The 26,275-nt window shown below is 38.7% G+C and overlaps 1 protein-coding gene across 2 annotated transcripts in view; it reads right to left on the reverse strand.

Moving 5' to 3' along the window:
* The window catches only part of RAB18 (RAB18, member RAS oncogene family), a 54,060-nt gene that overhangs the window by 23,141 nt on the left and 4,644 nt on the right, over window positions 1-26,275 (reverse strand). For both annotated transcript variants that reach the window (XM_066279243.1, XM_066279241.1), the window contains exon 2: window positions 25,388-25,443. In XM_066279243.1, coding sequence (XP_066135340.1) covers window positions 25,388-25,443 — 56 coding nt within the window. The remainder of the gene's footprint in view (window positions 1-25,387; window positions 25,444-26,275) is intronic.

Below are 26,275 nucleotides of genomic sequence, written 5' to 3' on the forward strand. Positions count from 1 at the left end.
GCTTTGTTAATTGGACCTTTCATCCATCATTACATAATATACTACTTTATTCTGTCCAGTGCATTAACTTCAAATTCTACCCTATTTTATATCACCAAATCTGCTTTAGGATTATTTGCACTTGCCTTGCTCATCCCTTTATTTTCAACCTTTCCTTATTTAAGTGCTCTTCAACTGTACCTGACATGAGAATTATTAGGAGAATAGGACCCATTCACATTTTTTTTCTTTACAGAGACAGAGAGACAGTCAAGATAGGGACAGACAGGAATGGAGAAAGATGAGAAGCAGCAATCATCAGTTTTTTCTTGCAACACCTTAGTTGTTCATTCATTGCTTTCTCATATGTGCCTTGACCGAGTAACCTCTTGCTCAAGCCAGCGACCTTGGGTCCAAGATGGTGAGCTTTGCTCAAACCAGATGATCCTGTGCTCAAGCTGGCAACTTTAAGGTCTCGAACCTTGGTCCTCTACATCCCAGTCTGATGCTCTATCCACTGTGCCACCACCTGGTCAGGCCCTATTCACATTTAATTAGCCTGTATATTTAATTGTTGTTTCTTCTATATTTAGCATTTTTGACATTCTGTTCAAATCTGTGTGTGATGCTTCTTATTGATGAGTTGTATTACTGTGATGTGATTAAAAGAATACCGAGTTAGATATGAAGAGGCTGGGTTTAGTCTTAGCAACACTACTAAAGTCTAGATAGGTAAATTTAATCCCTTTAAGTCAATTTCCCCTTCTTATCAAGGGATTTAAAAATCCCTGCTTCAACCTTCCTTCTCATTGTGTTTTGTTTTTTTTTTGGGGGGGGGTGCATAATCATGGATATATTTTTTAAAAGATCATTGAGGGCATGACAAGAATCAAAGATGTAAGTCAGCCTGACCAGGTGGTGGCACAGAGTATAGAGCACTGGACTGGGACATGAAAGATCCAGGTTCAAAACCCCAAGGTCGCTGGCTTGAACACAGGCTTATCCGGCCTGAACACAGGGTCGCTGGCTTGAGCGTGGGATCATAGACATGACCCCATGGTCACTGGCTTGAGCCCAAAGGTTGATGACTTGAACCCCAAGCTTGCTGGCTTAAGCTCAAGGTCGCTGGCTTGAGCAAGGAGTCACTCGCTTTGCTGTGGCCGCCCTCACCCCATCAAGGCACATATGAGAATGCAATCAATGAACCACTAAGATACCACAATGAAGAATTGATGCATCTCATCTCTCTTCCTGTCTGTCTGTCTCTATCTGTCCCTCCCTCTGCTCTGTCTGTCAAAAAAAAAAAAAAAAAGATGTAAGTCAACCAAAATTTCTTAGTTAAAATATATCAACCATCAAAAAGCATTTTCACATAGTCTAATAATTATGTCTTAAAAACAGATGAAGAAATAGGTTGTGAGCCTGTCTTAAGTAAAGAACTGCTTTTAATTTTCTCATGTTTATTTTGAAATTTCATGTTTTTATTTTGAATTTTTATATTCACATTAGTTACGCTTTTATATTTAAAGATTACCTAAATTAAAAAAAGAACACTTGAAGATGAAGCAAATTTTGCCTATTTAACCAAATTATATAACATGAGTGCAACTAATATCTTAATATCTCCAAGGATCTAATCTCCATGTTTAATTTTAACCAATTTTGCCAGGCCTGTGGTGGCACAGTGGATAAGGCATCAGTCAACCTGGAATGCTGAGATCACCAGTTCAAAACCCCAGGCTTGCCCAGTCAAAGGAGATATGAGAACTACTATAAGGTGATGTTTCCCACTCTTACCCCCACCTTTCTCTCCCTCTCTCTCTAAAATAAAGAGAGTAACGTCAGAGAAATGGTGCCGTGAGGAGAGTGACCGACAAATCTCCCCAAAATTTCAACAAGTTCATCAACCAGAGACAGAAAAATCTATCCTTGGAGCGTATGGAAGTTTCACACACTGAAGGCGAAGGTAGGATCGAGCGAAAAAATGACTAAATATATAATCAACCCTGAAGAAAGTAAGATGGACAAAGGAATACTCTGCCTTCCTCACTAGCCTGAGCAAAGGCTGCTTTCACTTGGAACTGAGAGTGGGGGTGGCTAAGGTGTGGAGGAAGCTAGGCTGCGGCGCGGACGTTTGTTCAAGCCGAGGAAGGAGTGTGCCTGTGGTGAATCAGCCCACGCGAGAAACCGCCCCCGCGCTGCGGGGTGAGCAACATCCGGCGCCACAAGCAGCAGCTGCCAGCTGTGTGCGGGGAGTGCACCAAAGCGAACTTCCCTACGCCCGAGCTTCTCTAGGCGGGTGGGGCACCTCACCCAGCCATCCAAGCTAACAATCAAGCGTTGGGGGAGGGGCAAGCGGGCAGCTTGCAGTCCTTCCTGGAGCAAATCGGGGGATCCAATCGCTGAAATTAGCTTAACCCACAGTCTGCTCACCTCCCAACTGACCTACGCAGCTCTAACTGACAAGATCTCTCTCAGTTCAGTGATCCAAGACAAGACGCGTGATATTTTTTAGTGTCTCTTGCTAAAGGGGTGGGGGCAACTTCTGACTGGTAGAGCTTTCATACTCAGGGATATATGCTAAAAAGAGAGACTTGACCTGTGGTGGCGCAGTGGATAAAGCGTCAACCTGGAAATGCTGAGGTCACCGGTTCAAAACCCTTGGCTTGCCTGGTCAAGGCACATATGAGAGTTGATGCTTCCAGCTCCTCCCCCCTTTCTCTCTGTCTCTCCCTCTCCTCTCTGAAAAAATGAATAAATAACTAAAGAAAATAAATAAAAAGAGGGACTTGGCAGATATTAAGACCTCCTGTACTGCGGGCAATGACTAGGGCAGCTTCTTCCCAGCCAAAACAGGTTACAAAGTGCAGAAAGCCTGGGAGAGTAGACCCACAGAGTGCTAGGCGTGCTGAACAGGCCTGGAGGCTCATAGAAAGTCACCTTGAGAGCAATTGGCTCCCAGCCCCGCCTGACTACGCTGGCGGCTCTGACTGCCAGAGCCCTGCATTGAGTGGGGATAGAGTGAGGATTTGCCAGCTCTCTGAGCCTCTTACTCCCCAGGCAGAGGCAGCAGCAGCCTCATAGCTGGATCATCAGGCTGCTAATTCAGGAAGGAGAGACTAGGAGAGAGGTTCCGGGAAAAAAGACTCTCTCATTGTCGGAGCCTGCAAACGCTAAAAAGCCTTGACTACCAATGAGACTGAAGCCTAATATATGACATTGCCGTAGACTCTCATCAACTGCAAATCCCTACCTAAGCATGCCACAGGGGCAGAGCATGGGGTACAGTCACCGACCAGGAAGAGGGAGAGGAAAGAAAAAGGAAGAAGTTAACCTCTCAAAATCAAGAAAAATCCACAGACTTTATACTTTGTTCCACTATTTCTTTGTTTCTTTCATCTTCTTGCCTTTACTATTATTATTTCTATTTCCTCCACCTTTGTCCTTTTATTCTCTGCCCGTCTTACTCTTTTTCTTGAACTACACTACCCATAAGTGTTACATTTTATTTCTTTTCTTCTTCCTTACTCTCCATGAAGGTTACACTCCAAAACCCTTAACTCTCTCTCTCCTTGTTTTTTTTCTTTTTTCTTCCTTTCCTTTCCTTTTCCCGTTTTTCTTATTTCTCCCTTTCCATTAGTTTCTTCTTTTCTCCTTTTACTTTTCCTCTCATTCAATCGTCAATCACGAACAAATTATTTAATTTGGGACTCAAGTTTTCTTTGTGTGTGGCATTTTGGGTGCTTTTTAACTCATTAACATTCCTCTCAACCCAGGATCTCCACTTAATACAATAATTTTTCTTTTTTTTCCTTTTTTCTGTTTCCCTCTTATCCCTCTCATTATATCTCTCAGTCGACCATCACTTACAAGCAAATCATTTTATACTTCACCCAAATTTTTTCCTTTTTTGCATTTTGTGGGCCCCAATTCCTTTTTTGCCTCTTGAACACTTCCCCCCAACTCAGGTCCTCTGTTATAGGCAGTTTTTGTTCCATTTAGCATAATATAATTCACAGTTCATCACGATATTTTCCTAAGGAGGAGGGGAGAGGAGGAGAAGCAAAGAAAGATAAGGGGAGGGAAATAATAAATTATTTTTGTGTGTGTTTTTTTCGAAATTTTTTTCCATTTCTTTTTACTTTTTATTCTTTCGTTTACTTTATTTATTCCTTTTTAGAGAGGAGAGAGGGAGAGAGAGAGACAGAGAGAGAGAAGGGGGGAGGAGCTGGAAGCATCAACTCCCATATGTGCCTTGACCAGGCAAGTCCAGGGTTTCGAACCGCGACCTCAGCATTTCCAGGTCAACACTTTATCCACTGAGCAACCACAGGTCAGGCCACTTTTTATTCTTTTTTAATTCTCATTAGTGCATTCAACAAGACCACCCTCAGATGCCATTAAGAAAAAGGAAATCAAATATCATGGATACAAAAGCTAGAGGAGTAAAACAGATAGATGGAAAAATCTATGGAGAAAATATTTAATATATTGGAAACCTAGGAGCTCAATGACAGAGAATTTAAAATTGAAATCTTAAAAATACTCAGAGATATACAAAAAAAACACAGAAAGGCAATTTAGGAAGCTCAGAAAACTCAACAAACACAAAGAATATATTACCAAGGAAATTGAAACTATAAAAGAAATCCATCAGAGATGAAAAACTCAACTCATGAACTGAGGTAACAAGCTTAGCTAATAGAAAAGGCCAGATTGAAAGTAGGATTAGTGACATAGAAGACAAGCAACTTCAGGCACAACAGACAGAAGAAGAAAGAGACTCAAAAATTTTAAAAAATGAGAAAGCCCTACAGGAATTGTCTGCCTCCATCAAAAAGAATAACATAATAATAGGTATATCAGAGGGAGAAGAGAGAGAAAATGGAATGGAGAATATATTCAAACAAATAATAAACGAGAACTTCCCAAGCCTGTGGAAAGAACTAAAGCCTCAAATTCAAGAAGCAAACAGAACACCAAGTTTTCTTAACCACAACAAACCTATTCCAAGGCACATCATAATGAAAATGGCACAAACCAACAACAAATAAAAAATTCTCAAGGCAGCCAGGGAAAAGAAGAATACAACATATACAGGAAGGCCCATTAGATTATCATCAGATTTCTCAACAGAAACTCTCCAAGCTAGAAGAGAGTGGACCCCAATATTTAAAGTCCTGAAAGAGAGGAACTTTCAGCCATGAATACTATACCCATCAAAGCTATCCTTCAAGTACAAAGGAGAAATAAAAACATTCACAGATACAGAAAAGATGAGGGAATTTATCATCAGAAAACCCCCACTCCAGGAATTACTAAAGGGGGTTTTCCAAACAGATTAAAAGAACAAAACAAAACAAAACCACAAGTAAAAGCTCCGCCAGGAACACAATAAAAAAAAGGGGGGTGGTGCAGAGGACGGAGATTAACAGTAGCAAAGGACGATGAAGTGCAGAAACACTCATAAGATAGGGTACTACAATGAATATATGGTAGGTACCCTTTTCATTACTTAATGGTAACCACCCATGAAAAAACCACCACAGAAGCACATGACTTAAAAAAGGCAGCAACAGAGGAAAGAAGTATGAAATACAAACAAACAAAAACAAATGATACAAAAACAAAAGAGAAGAATCAAACAAGATACAAAACTGCCCCTGGCCGGCTGGTTCAGTGGTAGAGCGTCGGCCTGGCGTGCAGAAGTCCCGGGTTCGATTCCTGGCCAGGGCACACAGGAGAAGCGCCCATCTGCTTCTCCACCCCTCCCCCTCTCCTTCCTGTCTCTCTCTTCCCTTCCCGCAGCCAAGGCTCCATTGGAGCTAAGATGGCTCGGGCGCTGGGGATGGCTCTGTGGCCTCTGCCTCAGGTGCTAGAGTGACTCTGGTTACAACATAGCGACACCCCAGATGGGCAGAGCATCGCCCCCTGGTGGGAAGAGCATCGCCCCCTGGAAGGCGTGCTGGGTGGATCCTGATCGGGCGCATGCGGGAGTCTGTCTCTCTCTGTTTCCAGCTTCAGAAAAATACAAAAAAAAAAAAAAGATACAAAACTAACAAAAAGAAATTTGTAAAATGGCAATAGGGAACCCACAAGTGTCAATAATTACACTAAATGTAAATGGATTAAACTCACCAGTAAAAAGACACAGAATAGCAGAATGGATTAAAAAAGAGAATCCAACTATATGCTGCCTACAAGAAACACATTCTAAGCAACAAGGATAAAAACAAATTCAAAGTTAAAGACTGGAAAACAATACTCCAAGCAAATAACATCCAAAAAAAAGCAGGTGTGGCAATAACTTATATCTAATAATGCTGACTACAAGACAGCAAATGTACTGAGAGACAAAAATGGTCATTTCATAATGATTAAGGGGACACTGAATCAAGAAGACATAACAACAACAAAAAAAACACACACACACACAAAAAGAAGACATAACAATCCTTAATATATATGCACCAAACGAAGGAGGACCAAGATATATAAAACAGCTACTTATTGACCTAAAAACAAAAACTGACAAAAATACAATCATACTTGGAGACCTCAATACACCGCTGATGGCTCTAGATCAGTCATCCAAACAGAGAATCAATAAAGATATATTGGCATTAAACGAAACACTAGAGCACCTGGATATGATAGATATCTACAGGACACTTCATGCCAAAGTGACAGAGTATATATTTTTCTCTAGTGTACATGGAACATTCTCAAGAATTGACCATATGTTGGGCCAAAAAATAACATCAGCAAATTCAGAAAACTTGAAATAGTACCAAGCATATTTTCTGATCATAAAGCCTTGAAACTAGAATTCAACTGCAAAAAAGAGGGAAAACCCCCCACAAAAATGTGGAAACTAAACAACATACTTTTAAAAAATGAATGGGTCAAAGAAGAAATAAGTGCAGAGATCAAAAGATATATGAAACAGACAAATGAAAATGACAATACGACATATCAGAATCTCTGGGATGCAGCAAAAGCAGTAATAAGAGGGAAGTTCATATCACTTCAGGCCTATATGAACAAACAAGAGAAAGCCCAAGTGAACCACATGACTTCACACCTTAAGGAACTAGGAAAAGAAGAACAAAGACAACACAAAACCAGCCGAAGAAAGGAAATAATAAAAATCACAGCAGAAATAAATCAAATAGAGAACAGAAAAACTATAGAAAAAATTAATAAAACAAGGAGCTGATTCTTTGACAAGATCAACAAAATTGGCAAACCCTTGGCAAGACTCACCAAGGAAAAAGGAGAAAGGAGTCATATAAACAAAATTCAAAATGAAAGAGGAGAAATCAATACAGACATCATAGATATACAAAGAATTATTGTAGAATACTATGAAAAACTATATGCCACCAAATTCAACAATCCAAAAGAAATGGATAAATTCCTAAACAATACAACCTTCCTAGACTGAGTCATGAAGCAGAAAGCCTAAGCAGACCAATTAACAGGGAAGAAATAGAAAAAACTATTAAAAACCTCCCCAAAATAAAAGTCCAGGCCCAGACGGTTACACTAGTGAATTCTACCAAACATTCAAAGACTTGGCTCCTATTCTACTCAGAGTCTTCCAAAAAATAGAAGAAGCAATATTTCCAAACACATTTTATGAGGCCAACATAACCCTCATACCGAAACCTGGCAAGAATGGCACAAAAAAAGAAAACTACAGACCAATATCTCTAATGAATACAGATGCTAAAATACTAAACAAAATACTGTCAAATCGAAAACAACAACATATAAAAAAATAATACATCATGATCAAGTGGGATTCATCCCAGAATCTCAAGGATGGTTCAACATACGTAAAACAGTTAACGTAATACACCATATCAACATAACAAAGAACAAAAACCACATGATCTTATCAATAGATGCAGAAACGCATTCGATAAAATACAACACAACTTTATGTTTAAGACACTCAACAAAATGGGTATAGAAGGAAAATATCTCAACATTATAAAGGCCATATATGATAAACCATCAGCCAACATCATATTAAATGGCATAAAACTGAAACTTTCTACCTTAAATCAGGAACAAGACAGGGTTGTCCACTCTCTCCACTCTTATTTAACATGGTGCTAGAAGTTCTGGCTAGAGCAATCAGACAACAGAAAGAAATAAAAGGCATTCATATCGGAAAAGAAGAAGTAAAGGTATCACTTTTTGCAAATGATATGATCCTATACATCGAAAACCCCAAAGAATCCACAAAAAGATTACTAGAAACAATAAATCCAGTAAGGTCACAGGATACAAAGTTAACATACAAAAGTCCATAGCCTTTTTACATGCCAACAATGAAATATCAGAAAACTCAGAAGAATAATCCCCTTCACAATTGCAACAAAAAAAAAATACCTAGGAATAAACATAACAAAGAATGTAAAGGATATAACGAAAACTACAAAGCATTGTTAAGGGAAATAGAAAAAGATACAATGAGATGGAAAAATATTCCTTGTTCGTGGATAGGAGGAATAAATATAATCAAAATGGCCATATTATCCAAAGCAATTTATAAATTTAATGCAATTCCCATCAAAATTCCTATGACATTCTTTAAAGAAATGGAACAAAGAAATCATCAGATTTATATGGAACTATAAAAATCCCCGAATAGCCAAAGCAATCCTAAGGAAAAAGAATGAAGCTGCGGGCATTACAATATCTGACTTCAAACTATATTATAGGGCCACGATAATCAAAACAGCATGGTATTGGCAGAAAAATAGACACTCAGACCAATGGAACAGAATACAAAGTCCAGAAATAAAACCACATATATATGGTCAAATAATTTTTGATAAAGGGGCCAACAACACACAATGGAGCAAAGAAAGCCTCTTCAATAAATGGTGCTGGGAAAACTGGAAAGCCACGTGCAAAAGAACGAAACTCAACTACAGCTTGTCCCCTTGTACTAAAATTAATTCAAAATGGATCAAAGACCTAAATATAAGACCTGAAACAATAAAGTACATAGAAGAAGACATAGGTACTAAACTCATGGACCTGGGTTTTAAAGAGCATTTTATGAATTCGACTCCAAAGGCAAGAGAAGTGAAGGCAAAGATAAATGAATGGGACTACATCAGACTAAATAAGTTTTTGCTCAGCAAGAGAAACTGACAACAAAAAAAACAGCCAACTAAATGGGAAATGATATTTTCAAACAACAGCTCAGATAAGGGTCTAATATCCAAAATTTACAAAGAACTCATAAAACAAGAAACAAACAATCCAATAAAAAAATGGGAAGAGGACATAGACACTTCTCCCAGGAAGAAATACAAATGGCCAACAGATATATGAAAAGATGCTCATCTTCATTAGTTATTAGAGAAATGCAAATCAAAACTACAATGAGATACCACCTCACACCTGTTAGATTAGCTATTATCAACAAGACAAGTAATAGCAAATGCTGGAGAGGCTGTGGAGAAAAAGGAACCCTCATTCACTGTTGGTGGGAATGTAAAGTAGTACAACCATTATGGAAGAAAGTATGGTGGTTCCTCAAAAAACTGAAAATAGAATTACCTTAGACCCAGCAATCCCTCTATTGGGTATATACCCCCAAAACTCAGAAACATTGATACGTAAAGACACACGCAGCCCCATGTTCATTGCAGCATTGTTCACAGTGGCCAAGACATGGAAACAACCAAAAAGCCCTTCAATAGAAGACTGGATAAAGAAGATGTGGCACATATACACTATGGAATACTATTCAGTCATAAGAAATGATGACATCGGATCATTTACAACAAAATGGTGTCATCTTGATAATATTATACGGAGTGAATTGGTGGGACATAAAAATGAGATGAAGAGACATGGACAAGAGTTTGGTGGTTACGGGGGGGAGGGTGCAGGAGGGAAGGAGGGAAAGGGGAAGGGGAAGGGGGAGGGGCACAAAGAAAACTAGATAGAAGGTGACAGAGGACAATCTGACTTTGGGTGATTGGTATGCAACATAATTGAATGACAAGATAATCTGGACATGTTTTCTTTGAATATATGTACCCTGATTTATTGATGTCACCACATTAACATTAATAAAAATTTATAAAATAAATAAATAAAATCAAAAAAAAATTTTCAACCAATTTTATCTACACAGGTTATTAAGTACCAGAAAAATAAGTCTGTTATCTTTTCCTCCAAAACACTACTGTTTAACAAACAAAAAGAACATGGTCAAATATTCTTACAATGTTGTGTGCGTGTGTGGTGTGTGTGGTATGGTGTGTGTGTGATGTGGTGTGTGCATGTGTGGTGTGTATGTGTAAGTGTGTGTGTTTTTGTCAGAAATGTTACCTTGAATTCTATGTTTAAATATTCGTTGTGTTTCATTATATTTCTTCTTCTGAGATTCAAACATGCATATGTTGGTTCTTCTTTTTCTGAGTTCTATAGCTATCACTTTCTCTTTAAAACTTTTTAACATTTTTATTCATTTTGGTAAATTTTACCTACTTTGTCCATTTCTAGCTTCTATGTCCTTTATTGGGGTTTCCAAGTACCTATTGGCCTTTTTGACCCTCTTGGTTTCACCTGAATTTCAGTTATGGTTTTATTTCATTTTTCTTTCCATTCAATAAGCTCACATTTCATTTTTTCATATAGTCATATTATCTCCTCCCTGGCTTCTTATATCACAGCTTTGTGCTGTCAGCAGTAAATACCATATCTCCCCATGTATAAGACGCACTTTAATTTGGGGGCCTGAAATTTGAAAAAAAAATGTATAACATAGTTATTGAACTCAAGTTTTATTCATCATAAAGTTCATACAACTCCTCATTACTGTCAAAACTCCCATGCATTAGCTCATACTCATCTTTGTCTGATGATGAATCACTGTCTTCATATACTGCCTTGTCCTCAGTTCTATCTATGGCATTTGAAATGCCACAACCATTGTATAAGACACACCCAGGTTTTAGACCCCAAATTTTTTGGAAAAGGGTCTGTCTTATACATGGGGAAATACGGTATTTCCATTAAAGTTTTAAAATTCATGGCAAAATGTTTGGTCATAACTGTCATCTTCTTTACAGCAATTTTCCTGGGGGATATTCTTCATTTGTCCCTTTTCCGTTCCTTTCTTCCTTTTTGATTCTTGAATGGTGGAAGTGGCCTAGAGCTGGATTCCTTCTGATTCTTCATCTTTGAAGGAGGTGAGATTTTCCTGGACAAGCTATTTATAGGAGGGTCATGCAAAAAGTCAAAGTGGCTCCAGTGCTGAACCAGCTATATCCTTTCTTGATTTAAGATTTTACGTGATAATTGTTTTTTACTTCTCACCAGCCAACGAAGATAGGCAGTGTGTGGTTTTTCACACTGCAAAGGCACCTCAAAATAGACACATCCAAACCAAAAGTAACTCATTTGTGAGCCTCTTTGGCTTCATTTCTCTAATTCTCAGAATCAAGCCAGATTCAGGGAAAACTCCTGCCATTAGCTCAAGAAACCCATTTTGTTTTTGTAACACAGACTCTGGGTTTTGCATCTCAGGGTGGGCCTTGGACTTCATGAAGCATCCCTCACTAGCACTGGGCCCTGCAGCTGAGGCATCTCCCTACATGTTCCCATGTTCCACCTGCTTAATCTCCCCTGCTGTTGGCAAGCTTTCCACCTGTTCTGCGGCCCGGGGCTTTAGCTGTCTTGTTTAGTGGAACATGGGTTTGCATTTTAGTTCTTCCCTCTCTTTGTTATTAATAGTTAACTCCCAGAAAACAAGAAATGCCAACTTTATATTACCATTGTCACACCCTAAATCCAACAATTATCTTAAAAGAATATTTTCTACAAGAAAGATATTTAAATATCTCACCCTGTTACTGGAAGATAAAGGTGTGCTTTCTTTACTATTTTACTATGAAGTAAACCACTAATTTTCCACAAAACACTAATTTTCACAAGGCCATCAGGAATTCAACTGTTTATTTTACAAACTCACATGTATACTGCTTATAACTTAAGGCAGAAAATAACCTGATGCCTAAATGTAAAGAACACTTTTCAGACCCAGGTTCCATTTAGGGAACAAATTTATGTATTCTTATAAGTATGCTACGATCTTAGTATGGTATCTGTTTTTAAAGCAAACAAAGCCTTTTTAGTAATAAGGGCAACATATGATCTGTCATTCTGCAAGTCCCCGGATTCCATTTTAAATGAAGACAAAGTGCTTTACATAATATATCAGATCACTGCCTTACAAAGATTTTAGCTCTAAGCAAGTTTATTTCCCTGCCAGATGTTCTTCTTTTACTCCTTGGTACCAATTACCAGGGATGTTCTGAACAAAATAAAGTTTTACTACTAACTAGTTTTTTATTTATTTATTTATTTATTTATTTATTTGTATTTTTCTGAAGCTGGAAACGGGGAGAGACAGTCAGACAGACTCCCGCATGCGCCCGACCGGGATCCACCTGGCACGCCCACCAGGAGGCGACGCTCTGTCCACCAGGGGGCGATGCTCTGCCCATCTGGGGCATCGCTATGTTGTGACCTGAGCCACTCTAGCACCTGAGGCAGAGGCCACAGAGCCATCCCCAGCGCCGGGGCCATCTTAGCTCCAATGGAGCCTTGGCTGCGGGAGGGGAAGAGAGAGACAGAGAGGAAGGAGAGGGGGAGGGGTGGAGAAGCAGATGGGCGCTTCTCCTGTGTGCCCTGGCCGGGAATCGAACCCGGGACTTCTGCACGCCAGGCCAACTCTCTACCACTGAGCCAACCGGCCAGGGCCCTAACTAGTTTTTTAAAGGAACAAATAATATACCAGAGACAAATCAAAATGAATTTTGAATTACTAGGGTATTAAATGATTCCCTTTCACACACGAGTAAACTTATAAATGCTTATATGCCAGACAAAAGCTACATAATGCCTGACATAATTTATTAAAACATGTAGAGAGGCATTGTGAGTTCCTATTAATACAAAGACCTCTTCCTCACAGAATTCTAAATTAAAAATATACACAGACTAATGATTTTGAAATCACCATCTGACAACCATAGTTGGAATGCCAGGATGACACTTGACAATAGAAAAACCTGGCACATAAGTAACCAAAGTTCCATCACCAACAATGGAACAAATACACACCATGCTGAGAGGCATTTTTGTGCAATTCCTGCCAAAAATGCATAACCTGAGTCTAACTGTGAGGACACAATGGACAAGTGCAACTAAAGAGTATTCTAGAAAATAACTGACCTGCGTATACTCTTCAAAATGTCAAGGCTGTCTCGGTTCATGCTGTGGACTCACCTAAAATCTCCACAAACCCCGAACTAACAGCATCTGACCTTGAAATGCTCTATACCACTCGTTAAGTGGCCCTGGGCCCAGCAGTAGTGGCAGCCAGCTCTTGTTTGCAGTGTGGCCTCTCCTGGCACCTCCACGCCCAGCACGAGTAGCAGCCATCTGCAGATCACCTTGTGGTCCCAGGCACAGCACAGGTGATGGCTGACCTTAGTGTACCAGGCCTCCTACAAGGCCCCATACCCAGCACACCTGATAGACAACTTCAGACCACTCCAAAGCACCACACAACCACCTCCACGAGTGACATGCTCAAGGGAAAGACTCATCTGGCACCAGACCCTAGTGAAGTAAGTCCTGCTCTGTGGGGTGGGCCCCTGAACAGCAGCTCCTCTGATGTAGTCACGGCTGATTATCACAGCCATTTGGCCTGGGGGTCAACCCCTTGCACTGAGTTGCCAACAGCAATAAAGACTCAACTACCACAGGTGGGTATACACAGCTCACACAGGAGGAAGGGTGGGGATAGGACAGGTCACACCCGGAGCATCCAGGTTTAAGTGATAGGACAGGCTGCACCAATGCGCCCCATGGGACCTACTACATATATGGTTACTTTACCAACCCTGGACATATAGCAGCTCTACCTAATACATAGCAATAAACACAGAGAGGATACCAAAATGAAAAGACAAAGAAACATGTCCCAAATGAAAGAACAGAACAAAACTCCAGAAAAAGAACAAAACAAAATGGAGATAAGCAATCTACATGACACTTACTTCCATTTCAAAAAGCCAGTTATAAGGATGCTCAAGCCTGACCTGTGGTGGCGCAGTGGATAAAGCGTCGACCTGGAAATGCTGAGGTCGCCGGTTCGAAACCCTGGGCTTGCCTGGTCAAGGCACATATGGGAGTTGATGCTTCCAGCTCCTCCCCCCTTCTCTCTCTGTCTCTCTCTCCTCTGTCTCTCTCCTCTCTAAAAAATGAATAAAGTAAATAAAAAAAAAAAATTAAACTGAATACTTCAGTAGTTTTTAAAATTTAAAAAAAAAAAAAAAAAAAAAAGGATGCTCAATGAATTTAGAGAAGAATAAATGTGGTGAGAACTTCAACGCAGAGACATAAAACATAAAAAAAGAATTAGTCAGAATAAAAGAACACAATAAAAACTTCCCTAACCTGGTGAAGGAAATAGACCTATAAGCCTAGGAAGCCGAGAGTCCCAAATAAGATAAACTCAAATAGTCCACACCAAGATATATCATAATTAAAATGCCAAAAGTTAAAGACAAAGAGAGACTCTTAAAAGCAGCAAGAGAAAAGCAGTTACATACAAGAGAGCTCCCTTAAGACTGTCAGCTGTTCTCAACAGAAACTTTGTAGGCCAGAAGAGACTAGCACAAAATATTCAAAGTGATAAGCAAGGACCTACAACCAAGACTAGTCTACCCAAAAAGGCTATCATTCAGAATCAAAGAACAGATAAAGAGCTTCCCAGAAAAAAAACTAAAAGTGAGTTCATCACTTCCAAACTAATATTACAAGACATGTTCAAGGGTCTTCTTTAACAAAAGTAAAGATAAAATATATTAATAAAATGGCAATAATCTATTGACAATTACTTTAAATGCAAATGGATTAAATGCTCCAATCAAAACACATGATGGCTGAAGAAGTAAGAAAACATGACCCAAACGTATGCTATCTAAAGACACACACAGACTGAAAGGGATATAAAAAAAAGATATTTCATGAAAATGGAAACAAAACAAAAAACGTTGTGAAGGAATACTTAAGACTTTAAAGCATGTAACAGACTTTAAAAGAGGCTTTAAAACAAAGACTCTAAGAGAAATGGTGGCATGAGAGATACTCCCAATCTCTCTCCTTGATATTTCAACAAATTCAAAACCTAGATGCAGAAAAAAAAAACTCAGATGAACTTGAAATATATACACACCAGAAAAAGGTATGATTGGGTGAGAAGGCAGCCGAAGATAGAATCCACTCAAGAAGGAAAAACGCCGGAGTGTGGAATTTCTCTTTCCTCACTGATCTGACAGAGGGAGGGAGGCACTTTTAGCATGCGTTTTGTTTGAGCTGGGAGAAGAGGAAACTGAGGGGCAGAGGAGAAGGAACTGAATAAAGGTGATTGCCCAACCAAGAGCAGGAGCACAGTGGGTTCCCAGTCTGTCCGCACCGCTGAGCTCCATCTGCCATTGCAGGAACTGGGCGTGCACATAGGCCGCTGCATTTCCCTACCCCCACCCCCACCCCCACAGATGGGCGCAGGAGTAAGCCAAGGAGATCACCCTGGGGCGCTGAGATGTACTCCATCTACAACCCACGGAGTTTGGCCTGCATGATATGAAGGCACGCTTGATCTGCAATCTGTGCACCACCTGCCCCAGAAGCTCAGCTCAGGAGGGAACCTTTGCGCAGCTCCTGCCCTGCCCGGGACCTCACTTTGAATGGCATTGGTGGAAGGTCCCGGCTGTGTCTCCCAAACGCCTCCCAAGTTCTGCATTGCTACCCTTGCTGCCAACAATGGCAGTAGCACATCGCCCACAGCTGAATCTCCAGCTGCTCTCTCCAATGAGAGGCAGAGGTGCCCAGGGTTTGATTCCCTGCTCTTTTGGGGCGTCAGGAAAGGCACTGAGAAACCTGAGACAGCTACTGCTAAAGCAACAAAATTGCAAAGCCCTAACAACAAGCTCCTCCTACCAACGTGACTGCGGCCCTGCCTACATCATTACCACAGCAACGCCTCAGCAGAACTCCACCCAAAAACCTCACAGAGGCAAAGCTTGTAGAACAGCGCCACCTGCTGGAAAAAGAAAAAGTTACCTCTCAAAACAAATTTTTTTCTTTTTATCATTTTTCTTCTTTCTCTTTTTCCCACTTGAACTTCATTATCCATAGTTGTAATATTTTTATTCTTATTTTTTATGAAGTTTTCATTTGACACTTTCTTTTACTTTTTTTCTCTCTTTTCTTCTTTCCCCTCTCATCTGAACGCCCTTTTTCGACAAATCATTATATATATTTTGGAATCATACTATTTTGTGGCATTCTGTTTTTTACTTCACTTTTTCTCTTTTTTCATTTTTCCTCAGTTCCTGCTACTTGTTCTCTGTAGTTGTTGTTCTACTTACCTTTATAAAATTTCCATTTTTTCATTGTGTTTTCAATTCTTATTTTTATTCTTTTGTTATCTGTTAGTGTTATTAGCAATATCACTCTCAAATGTGACCAAGGAAAAAGAAATCAAATATCATGGATACACAAGACAGAGCCATAGCTCAGATAGATGATAAAATATCTCCAGAAAAAAATCTCAATTATATGGAAACCTTGAAGTTAAATGACAATTCAAAATTCAAATTCTAAAAATATTCAATGAAATACAAAAATATTGAAAGGCAATTTAGTGAACTCAAAAAAAAAACAATTTAATGAATAAGGAAATTGAAACTACAAAAAAAGAACCAGAGCTGAAAAACTCAATACCTGAATTGAAAAATGAGTTAACAAGCTTAGCTGATAGAACAGGCCAGATAAATGACAGAATCAGTGACACTGAAGACAGGCAACTAGAGGTACTACAGAAGGAAGAAGAGAGAGACCTAGATTAAAAATAATGAGAAAGCCCTACAAGAATTGTCTGACTCCATCAGGAAGATCAATATAAAAATAATGGGTATATTAGAAGAAGAGGAGAGGGAAAAGGGAATGGAGAACATATTCAAACAAATAATCGATGAGAACTTCCCAAGCCTGCACTAAGAGTTAGAGCTTGGATTCCAAGAAGCAAACAGAATACCAAGTTACCTCACCCCAAACAGACCTACTCCAAGGCACATAGTAATGAAATTATCACAAATCAATGACAAAGAAAAAATCCTCAAGGCACCTAGGGAAAAGAAGAATGTAACATATAAAAGGAAGACCCCTTAGGCTATCATCAGATGTCTCAGCAGAAACTCTACAAGCCAGAAGAGAGTAGACCCTAACATTTAAAGTACTAAAAGAGAGGAAATACCAGCCAAGAATACTATATCCATCAAAGCTATCTTTCAAAACTATCCTTCAAATATAAAGGGAAATAAAAACATTTGCAGATATAGAGCAGCTGAGGGAATTTATCACCAGAAAACCCCCACTTCAGGAAATACTAAAAGGGATTATCCAACCAAATACAAAAAGCAAAACAAAACAAAACTACAAGTAAAAGCTCCAACAAAACCACAATAAAAACAAGGATAATATGTGACAACAATAACATAAAAGGGGAAAGGACAAAGATCAGCACTAGCAAAGCAGAATGATGTACAGAAGCACTCATGAGATAACAGAACCTAATAAATATAATTTCTTTTAATAACATAATGGTAACCACCCCTTAAAATGACAACACTGAAAAGCATAGCTTAAAAAAAGAAAGAGGAAAGAAGTATAGAATACCACCAAACAAAAACAACTGACAGAAGAACAAAAGAGAAGAACCAAACAAGACACAGAGCCATCAGAAAGCTGTATATATATAAAATGGCAATAAGAAATCCTCAAGTGTCAATAATTACACTAAATATAAATGGACTGAACTCATCAATAAAGAGGTACAGAGTACCAGATTGGATCAAAAAGCAAAACCACACTGTATGCTGCCTTCAAAAGACACATCTAAGCTGAAAGGATAAAAATAAATTCAAAGTGAAAGGTTAGAAAATGATTCACCAAGTAAATAATATCCAAAGAAGAGCGGTGTAGCCATACTTATATCTGACAATGCTGACTACAAGACAACAAAGTTAACCAGAGACAAAGATGGTCATTTCATAATGAGAAAGGGGACACTGTACGAAGAAGACATAACACTTCTTAATAGATATGCACCAAACCAGGGAACACCAAAATATATCAGACATCTACTAACTGATCTAAAAATAGGAACCAACAAAAATACAATCCCACTTGGAGGTCTCAATTCACCATTGATGGTTCTAGATCATTCATCTAAACAGAAAATCAATACGGAAATATCAGCCTTAAATGAAACACTAGAACAAATCTATATAAAAAAACATCTATAGGAAATTTCATCCCAGAACCTCAGAGAATACATTTTTCTCCAGTGCACATAAAACATTCTCAAGAATAGACCACATGTTGGACAACAAAACTAAAATCAACAAATTCAGAAAGACTGAAACTATATCAAGCATATTCTCTGACCATAAGGCTTTGAAACTAGAATTCAACTACAAAAAGAAGTGAAAAAACCCACAAGAATGTGGAAATTAAACAACATACTTCTAAAAAATGACTGAGTCAAAGAAGAAATAAAAGCGGAGATCAAAAGATATATACAGGTGGCGCAGTGGATAAAGAGTCAACCTGGAAAGCTGAGGTCACCGGTTCAAAACCCTGGGCTTGCCAAGTCTGGACACATATGGGAGCTGATGCTTCCTGCTCCTCCCCCCTTGTGTCTCTCTTCTCTCTCTTCTCTCTCTCTCTCTCCCTCTCTCTCTCTCTCTCAAATGAATATATAAAATCTTAAAAATATAAGGCCCTAGCCGGTTGGCTAAGCAGTAGAGCATCGGCCTGGCATGCAGGGGACCCGAGTTCAATTCCCGGCCAGGGCACATAGGAGAAGCGCCCATTTGCTTCTCCACCCCCCCCCCCTTCCTCTCTGTCTCTCTCTTCCCCTCCCGCAGCCAAGGCTCCATTGGAGCAAAAGATGGCCTGGGCGCTAGGGATGGCTCCTTGGCCTCTGCCCCAGGCGCTAGAGTGGCTCTGGTAGCGGCAGAGCAACGCCCCGGAGAGGCAGAGCATCGCCCCCTGGTGGGCAGAGCGTCACCCCTAGTGGGTGTGCCGGGTGGATCCCGGCCGGGCGCATGCGGAAGTCTGTCTGTCTCTCACCGTTTCCAGCTTCAGAAAAATAAAAATAAAAAAAAAAAAAAAAAAAATATATATATATATATATATATATATATATATACACACACACACACACACATAAAAACAGAAATGACAACATGACATCTCAATATCTTGGATGCAGCAAAAGCAGTAATAAAAGTTCATATCATTACAGGCTTATATCAAAAAACAAGAGAGAGCCCAAGTAAACAACTTAACAACACATCTTAAGAAACTAGAAAAAGAACAAACACAACCCAAAGCCAGCAGAAGAAAGGGCATAATAAAAATCAGAGCAGAAATAAATGAAATAGAGAACAGAAAAACTATAGAAAAAATTAATACAACAAAGAGCTATTTTTTTTAAAAGATCAGCAAAACTGACAAGCCCCTGGAAAGACTCACTAAGGAAAAAAGATAAAGGACTCATATAAACAAAATCCAAAATAAAAGAAGAGAAATTACCACAGGAATCATAGATAAACAAAGGATCATTGTAGAATACTATGAAAAACTGTATGTTACCAAACCAACAATCTAAAAAAAGTGGATAAATTCCTAGAACTATACAATCTTTCTAGACTGAATCACAAAGAAGTGGAAAGCCTAAATAGACCCATAAGCAGGGAGGAAATAGAAACAACTATCAAAAACCTCCCCAAAAATAAAAGTCCGGCACCAGATAGCTACACTAGTGAATTCTACCAAACATTCAAAGAAGATTTGGTTCCTATCTTTCTCAAAGTCTTGCAAAAAATTGAAGGAGAAGCAATACTTCCAAAAACATTTTATAAGTCCAATATAACCCTCACAACAAAACATGGCAAAGGACAATACTGAAAAAGAAAACTACAGACCAATATCTCTAATGAATACAGATGCAATAATCCTAAACAAAATACTAACAAATCAAAGAGAATATTAAAAAATAACACGTCACAATCAAGTGGAATTCATCCCAGAATCATAAGTATGGTTCAACATATGTAAAATGATTAACGTTAATACACCGTAACAACAAAACAAAAAACAAAAACCATATAATCCTATCAATAGATGCAAAGAAGGTATTCGGTAAGATATAACAATATTTATTTTAAAACACTCAATAATATGGGTATAGAAGGAAAATACCTCAACATAATAAAGGCTATTTACATCAAACCATTAGCTAACATCATACTAAATGGTAAGAAACTGAAAACATTTCCTCTAAAACCAGGAACAAGACAAGGCTGCCCACTCTCTCCACTCCTATTCAACATAGTGCTATAAGTTCTAAACAGAGCAATCAGACAAGAGAAAGAAATAAAAGGCACTCATATTAGTAAAGAAGAAGTAAAGGTTTCACTTTTTGCAGATGACATGATCCTGTACATAGAAAACCCCAAAGACTCCACAGAAAGACTATTAGAAACAATAAACCAATACAGTAAGGTCACAGGATACAAAATTAATATACAGAAGTCTACTAGTTTCTTATAGGTCAAGAATGAATCTTCAGAAAATGAACTCAAAAAAATAATCCCTTTTACAGTTGCAACAAAAATATAATAAAACACCTAGGAATAAACATAACAAAGAATGTATAAGACCTACATACTGAGAGCTACAAGGCATTATTAAAGAAATCAAAAAAGACACAATGAAATGGAAAAATATCCCATGTTCTTGGATTGGAAGAATAAATATAGTTAAAATGGCCATATTACCCAAAGCAATACACAAATTTAATGCAATTCCCATAAAAATTCCAATGTCACTTTTTAAAGAAATGGGACAAAAAAATCACCAGGCTTGTATAGAACCCTAAAAAACCCCAAATAGCCAAAGTAATCCTGCGAGAAAAGAAAACAAAGCTGGAGGCATTACAATACCTGACTTCAAATTATACTACAGGCCCTGGCCGGTTGGCTCAGTGGTAAAGCATCGGCCCGGTGTGCAGGAGTCCCGGGTTCGATTACTGGCCAGGGCACACAGGAGAAGCACCCATCTGCTTCTCCACCCCTCCACCTCTCCTTCCTCTCTGTCTCTCTCTTCCCCTCCCACAGCCAAAGCTCCATTGGAGCAAAGTTGGCCCGGGTGCTGAGGATGGCTCTGTGGCCTCTGCCTCAGGCACTAGAATGGCTCTGGTTGGAACAGAGCAACAACCCAGATGGGCAGAGCATCACCCCCTGGTGGACGTGCCGGGTGGATCCCGGTCAGGTACATGCATGCGGGAGTCTGTCTTATTGCCTCCCCATTTCCAACTTAAGAAAAATACAAAAAAATAAAAAATAAAAATAAATTATACAACAGAGCCATGATAATCAAAACAGCATGGTATTGGCAGAAAAATACACACACAGACCAATGGAACAGAATCAAGAGCCCAGAAATAAAACCACATATATACAGAGCAAATCACCTTCAACAAAGGAGCCAGAAACAACACACAATGGAGAAAAGAAAGCCTCTTCAATAAATGGTGCTGGGAAAATTGGAAATCCACATGTAAAAGAACAAAACTTGACTACAGTTTGTCTTGTACAAAAATTAATTCAAAATGGATCAAAGACCTATATCTAAGACCTGAAAGAATACATTCCATAGAAGAAAAGATAGGTACTAAACTCATGGATCTTGGCCGTCGAGAACATTTTATGAATTTGACCCCAAAGGCAACAGAAGTAAAGGCAAAGATAAATAAATGGGACTACATCAAACTAAGAAGCTTCTGCACAACAAAAGAAACTGACACAAAACAGACAGCCAACTAAATGGGAGATGATATTTGCAAACAACAGCTCAGATAAGGGGTTAATATCCAAAGTATATAAAGAACTCACAAAACTCGCAACAAACAAGCAAACCATCCAATAAAAGAATGGGGAGAGGACATGAACAGACACTTCTCCCAGGAAGAAATACAAATGGTCAACAGATATATGAAAAGATGCTCATCTTCACTAGCTATCAGAGAAATGCAAATCAAAACTACAATGAGATACCACCTTACACCTGTTAGATTAGCTATTATCAACAAGACAGGTAATAACAAGTGTTGGAGAGGCTGTGGAGAAAAAGGAACCCCCATTCACTGTTGGTGTGAAAGTAAATTAGTACAACCATTATGGAAGAAAGTATGGTGGTTCCTAAAAAAATTAAGACTAGAACATATGACCCAGCAATCCTATATTGGGTACATAAATCCACAAACTTGAAAACATTGGTACATAAAGACACATGCACCCCCATGTTCATCATAGCATTATTCACAGTGGTCAAAACACAGAAACAACCAAAGTGCTCTTCAATAGAGGACTGGATAAAGAAGATGTGGCACATATACACTATGGAATACTACTCAGCCATAAGAAATGATGACATAGGATCATTTACAACAACATGGATGGACCTTGAAAACATTATACTGAGTGAAATAAGTAAATCAGAAAAAACTAAGAACTGTAGGATTCCATACATAGGTGGGACACAACATTGAGACTCATGGACATAAATAGGAGTGCAGTGGTTATCAGGGGGAGGGAGGTGGGGGAGAGGGAGGGGTTGGGGGAGAGAGGAGTTTGGTGAGGGGAAGGAGGTGGGGGAGAGGAAGGGTCATAAAAAGGAACAAATATATATAAGGCGACAGAAGATGATCTGACTTTGGGTGATGGCTACACAACATAATCGACTGTTCAAATGCTGTGAAGATGTTTACCCAAAATCTATGTACTCTAGCTGACCAATGCCACCCTGTTATATTTAACCATCTAAATAAATTTTTTTTTTAAATGGCTATAACAAGAAACAAAAAAGAACCCAGCAATTCCATTTCTGGGTATTTAACCAAAAAACTCCAAAACACTAAATTGAAAAGATATACAACCATATGTTCATTGCAGCATTATTTACAAGCTATGGAAGCAACCTAAGTGTCCATGAATAGATGAATGGTTAAGAAGTGACTGGAATATTACTCAGCCATAAACAAGAATGAAATCTTGACATCTGCAACAACATGGATGAACCTAGAAGGTATTATGCTGAGTGAAGTAAGTCAAACAGAGAAAGACAGATGTCATATGATTTCACTTATATGTGGAATCTAAAAAAAATAAATGAACAAGCAGAACAGAAATAGACTCATAGATACAGAGAACATTTTGAAGGTTGCCAGATGGGAGAAGAGTAGAGGACATGGGTAGAAAAGGTAAAGGGATTAAGAAGTACAAATTGGTAGTTATAGAATAGTCAGAAACATTGCACAGGGAATATAGTCAATAATATTATAAGACTTATGTATAATGTCAGATGAGTATTAGATTTAGTGGGGTGATCGATCATAAGTTAGATAAATGTCTAATCACTGGGTTGTACACCTAAAATTAATATGATATTGCATGTCAACTCTAACTAAAAAATGAAAAGTTATTTTTAAAAAATGTCAAGCCATGAACAATAAAGACTGAAGAACTGTTTGGATTAAAGGAGATTAAAGAGAAATGACAGCGATATAAATTCAATGTGTGATCTCAGACTGGATCCTGAACAAGAAACTAATGAAATTTGATTGTATACAGTAAAAGTATATCCATATTCATTTAAGAAATACAAAACAAAATATTTAAAAGTTAAAGGCATCAATTTACTCTCAAACAATTTGGAAAAAGACAAGAACATTGTTTGTATGTAGAAAGAAAATGATGAAGCAAATGTGAGAAATACTAACATTTGGGGAATTTGACTAAGCTTATACAGGATTCTTTGTACTATTCCTACAACTTTTCTCTAAGTATAAAATTATTTTAAATAAAAATAAACAGATCCACAATAGGTGACAACAAATGAAGCCAGTTAAGAGAAATCATTTTCCCTAACAGCAATGCGAGGATCATCCTTACTACACTCTACTCATCAGATCATGAAATCTTAGAGCTGAAAGAAAAATGTATTCTCCCTCACAAAAACTTTAAAATTTAGATGAAGAAAATAAAATTAAATGCTTGTTCAAAATCACAACTAGTTCAAGGCAAAACCCAAACTGCTATCTTGCTGACTAGTTCTTTCAACTATGACAAGCTATCTCTTGGTATCTATATATTGATGCCTACTCCCTAAACCTATAATATCAAAATGTTAAATGTTAGCTCTATCTTCTCGTATATTCTAAGGAGCTAGTGTGGCAAACCACTGTTAGGCAATCTAAATTTCAATTTCAATTTTTTTTTTTTTTTTGTATTTTTCTTAAGCTGGAAACGGGGAGAGGCAGTCAGACAGACTCCCGCATGCGCCCGACCGGGATCCACCCGGCACGCCCACCAGGGGCGGATGCTCTGCCCACCAGGGGGCGATGCGCTGCCCCTCCGGGGCGTCGCTCTGCCGCGACCAGAGCCACTCTAGCGCCTGGGGCAGAGGCCAAGGAGCCATCCCCAGCGCCCAGGCCATCTTTGCTCCAATGGAGCCTTGGCTGCGGGAGGGGAAGAGAGAGACAGAGAGGAAGGAGGGGGAGGGGGTGGAGAAGCAGATGGGCGCTTCTCCTGTGTGCCCTGGCCAGGAATCGAACCCGGGTCCCCTGCACGCCAGGCCGACGCTCTACCGCTGAGCCAACCGGCTAGGGCCTAAATTTCAATTTTAAAAGGCATTTAGGTATCACTGCTCCTAACAATCTTTAATAACTAATATTAATAACTATGTTGAGTTCAGAATTCATGCCAGATACTATGGAAAATGCTAAACATACAAAATTGACACATTCAACTATAAGGTGACACTACTAGGCCCATGATGATAGCAATCAAGTTTGTATTATTCATGATTATAACCTCACCTCTCAGGACAATGCCTGGCATACAATAAATATTCAGGTAACTGGATGCTACTGAATAAAAGACAATCCACAGTGCAGGACTGAAACTGTGTTTGCAGATAATCATAATATCCAGTGTTAACAAAGTGCCATGAGACAACAGATAAGGAAGTTATTTTTGCTTGGTAAGATCTACAAAGGCTTCATAAATTTAATGTCACCAAAGCTAAGCTTCAAAAGACAAATAAGATTTCAACAGACATAAAAGCAATGGGGTGTAGAGAGGAGAGAGTAGGGAGAGTTAGATAAAACAGCCTGAAGGCAAGAAAATGTTTGACATTTCTACTGAATTTTTAAACATAGGCTTACCTATTGTTGCTGCAAGTTCTGGATCAAAAGTATCATCTGTGAACCTCAAGAGCAAGCTAAAAGAGATGTTAAAAAGACAGATTAGACATTAGACCTTTTTTTCTAATCATTTGATAAATGTGTTCATGATTATAATATTTTGACATGAATTATATGCATCTAAGAATAGCTGTTGTAGGTTTGCTTTCAAAATATTGTCTCAGTGCAGGTATAAACAAATTAAATTATTAAAAAGGCAATTAAAGAAATCTCAAGAGCAAAGTATACTCGAAAACATATTCCCCAGGCTCCCCTACACAACCCCCTAAGTGTGAAAGGTCTGTGTGTATGTTTGTTAACTACTGGTATGTCCTTCAGAGAGCAGGACACAGTAACATGTTGTTCTTTAACTGATAGGACAAACGGGGGAAAGAAGTATCTTGGGATGCGATGAATTAATGTTTTATCTGATGTGTAATCCACTTTGAACTCAAGTAAAGTAGAAAAGTGTGAGCATCTAGTATTTTGTAACATAGTATGACTACTACCTAAGTCAGATAAAAAACGTAGGACAGACAGAACACACAATGTCCAGAGTACATATACTCTGGCGAATGATAAGCAGGGTGTGTGAAACCAAGTAGGCAACAGGAAGTTACTGAAGGTTTTTAAAGAAAGAACTGCCATACATTTGAAAAGTTCTGCCGCATAAAAATGTAGGATAATAAACAGAAGACCACTGTCATGGTTATGGTGAGAGACTAAAAAAGGATAAGCTAGGAAATGGTTAAGAAACTAAGAAGGAAGGGGTGAAATGAAAGCAAAAGATATCAAAGTAGAAGAATATTCTCAGATACATCTCCCAGAATTATTTTAACATAAGGCAGAAGTGTCAATTAGAAGCTCTTC

The sequence above is a fragment of the Saccopteryx bilineata genome, chromosome 5 (assembly GCF_036850765.1).
Source record: "Saccopteryx bilineata isolate mSacBil1 chromosome 5, mSacBil1_pri_phased_curated, whole genome shotgun sequence".
In the NCBI taxonomy this organism is placed as follows: Eukaryota; Metazoa; Chordata; class Mammalia; order Chiroptera; family Emballonuridae; genus Saccopteryx; species Saccopteryx bilineata.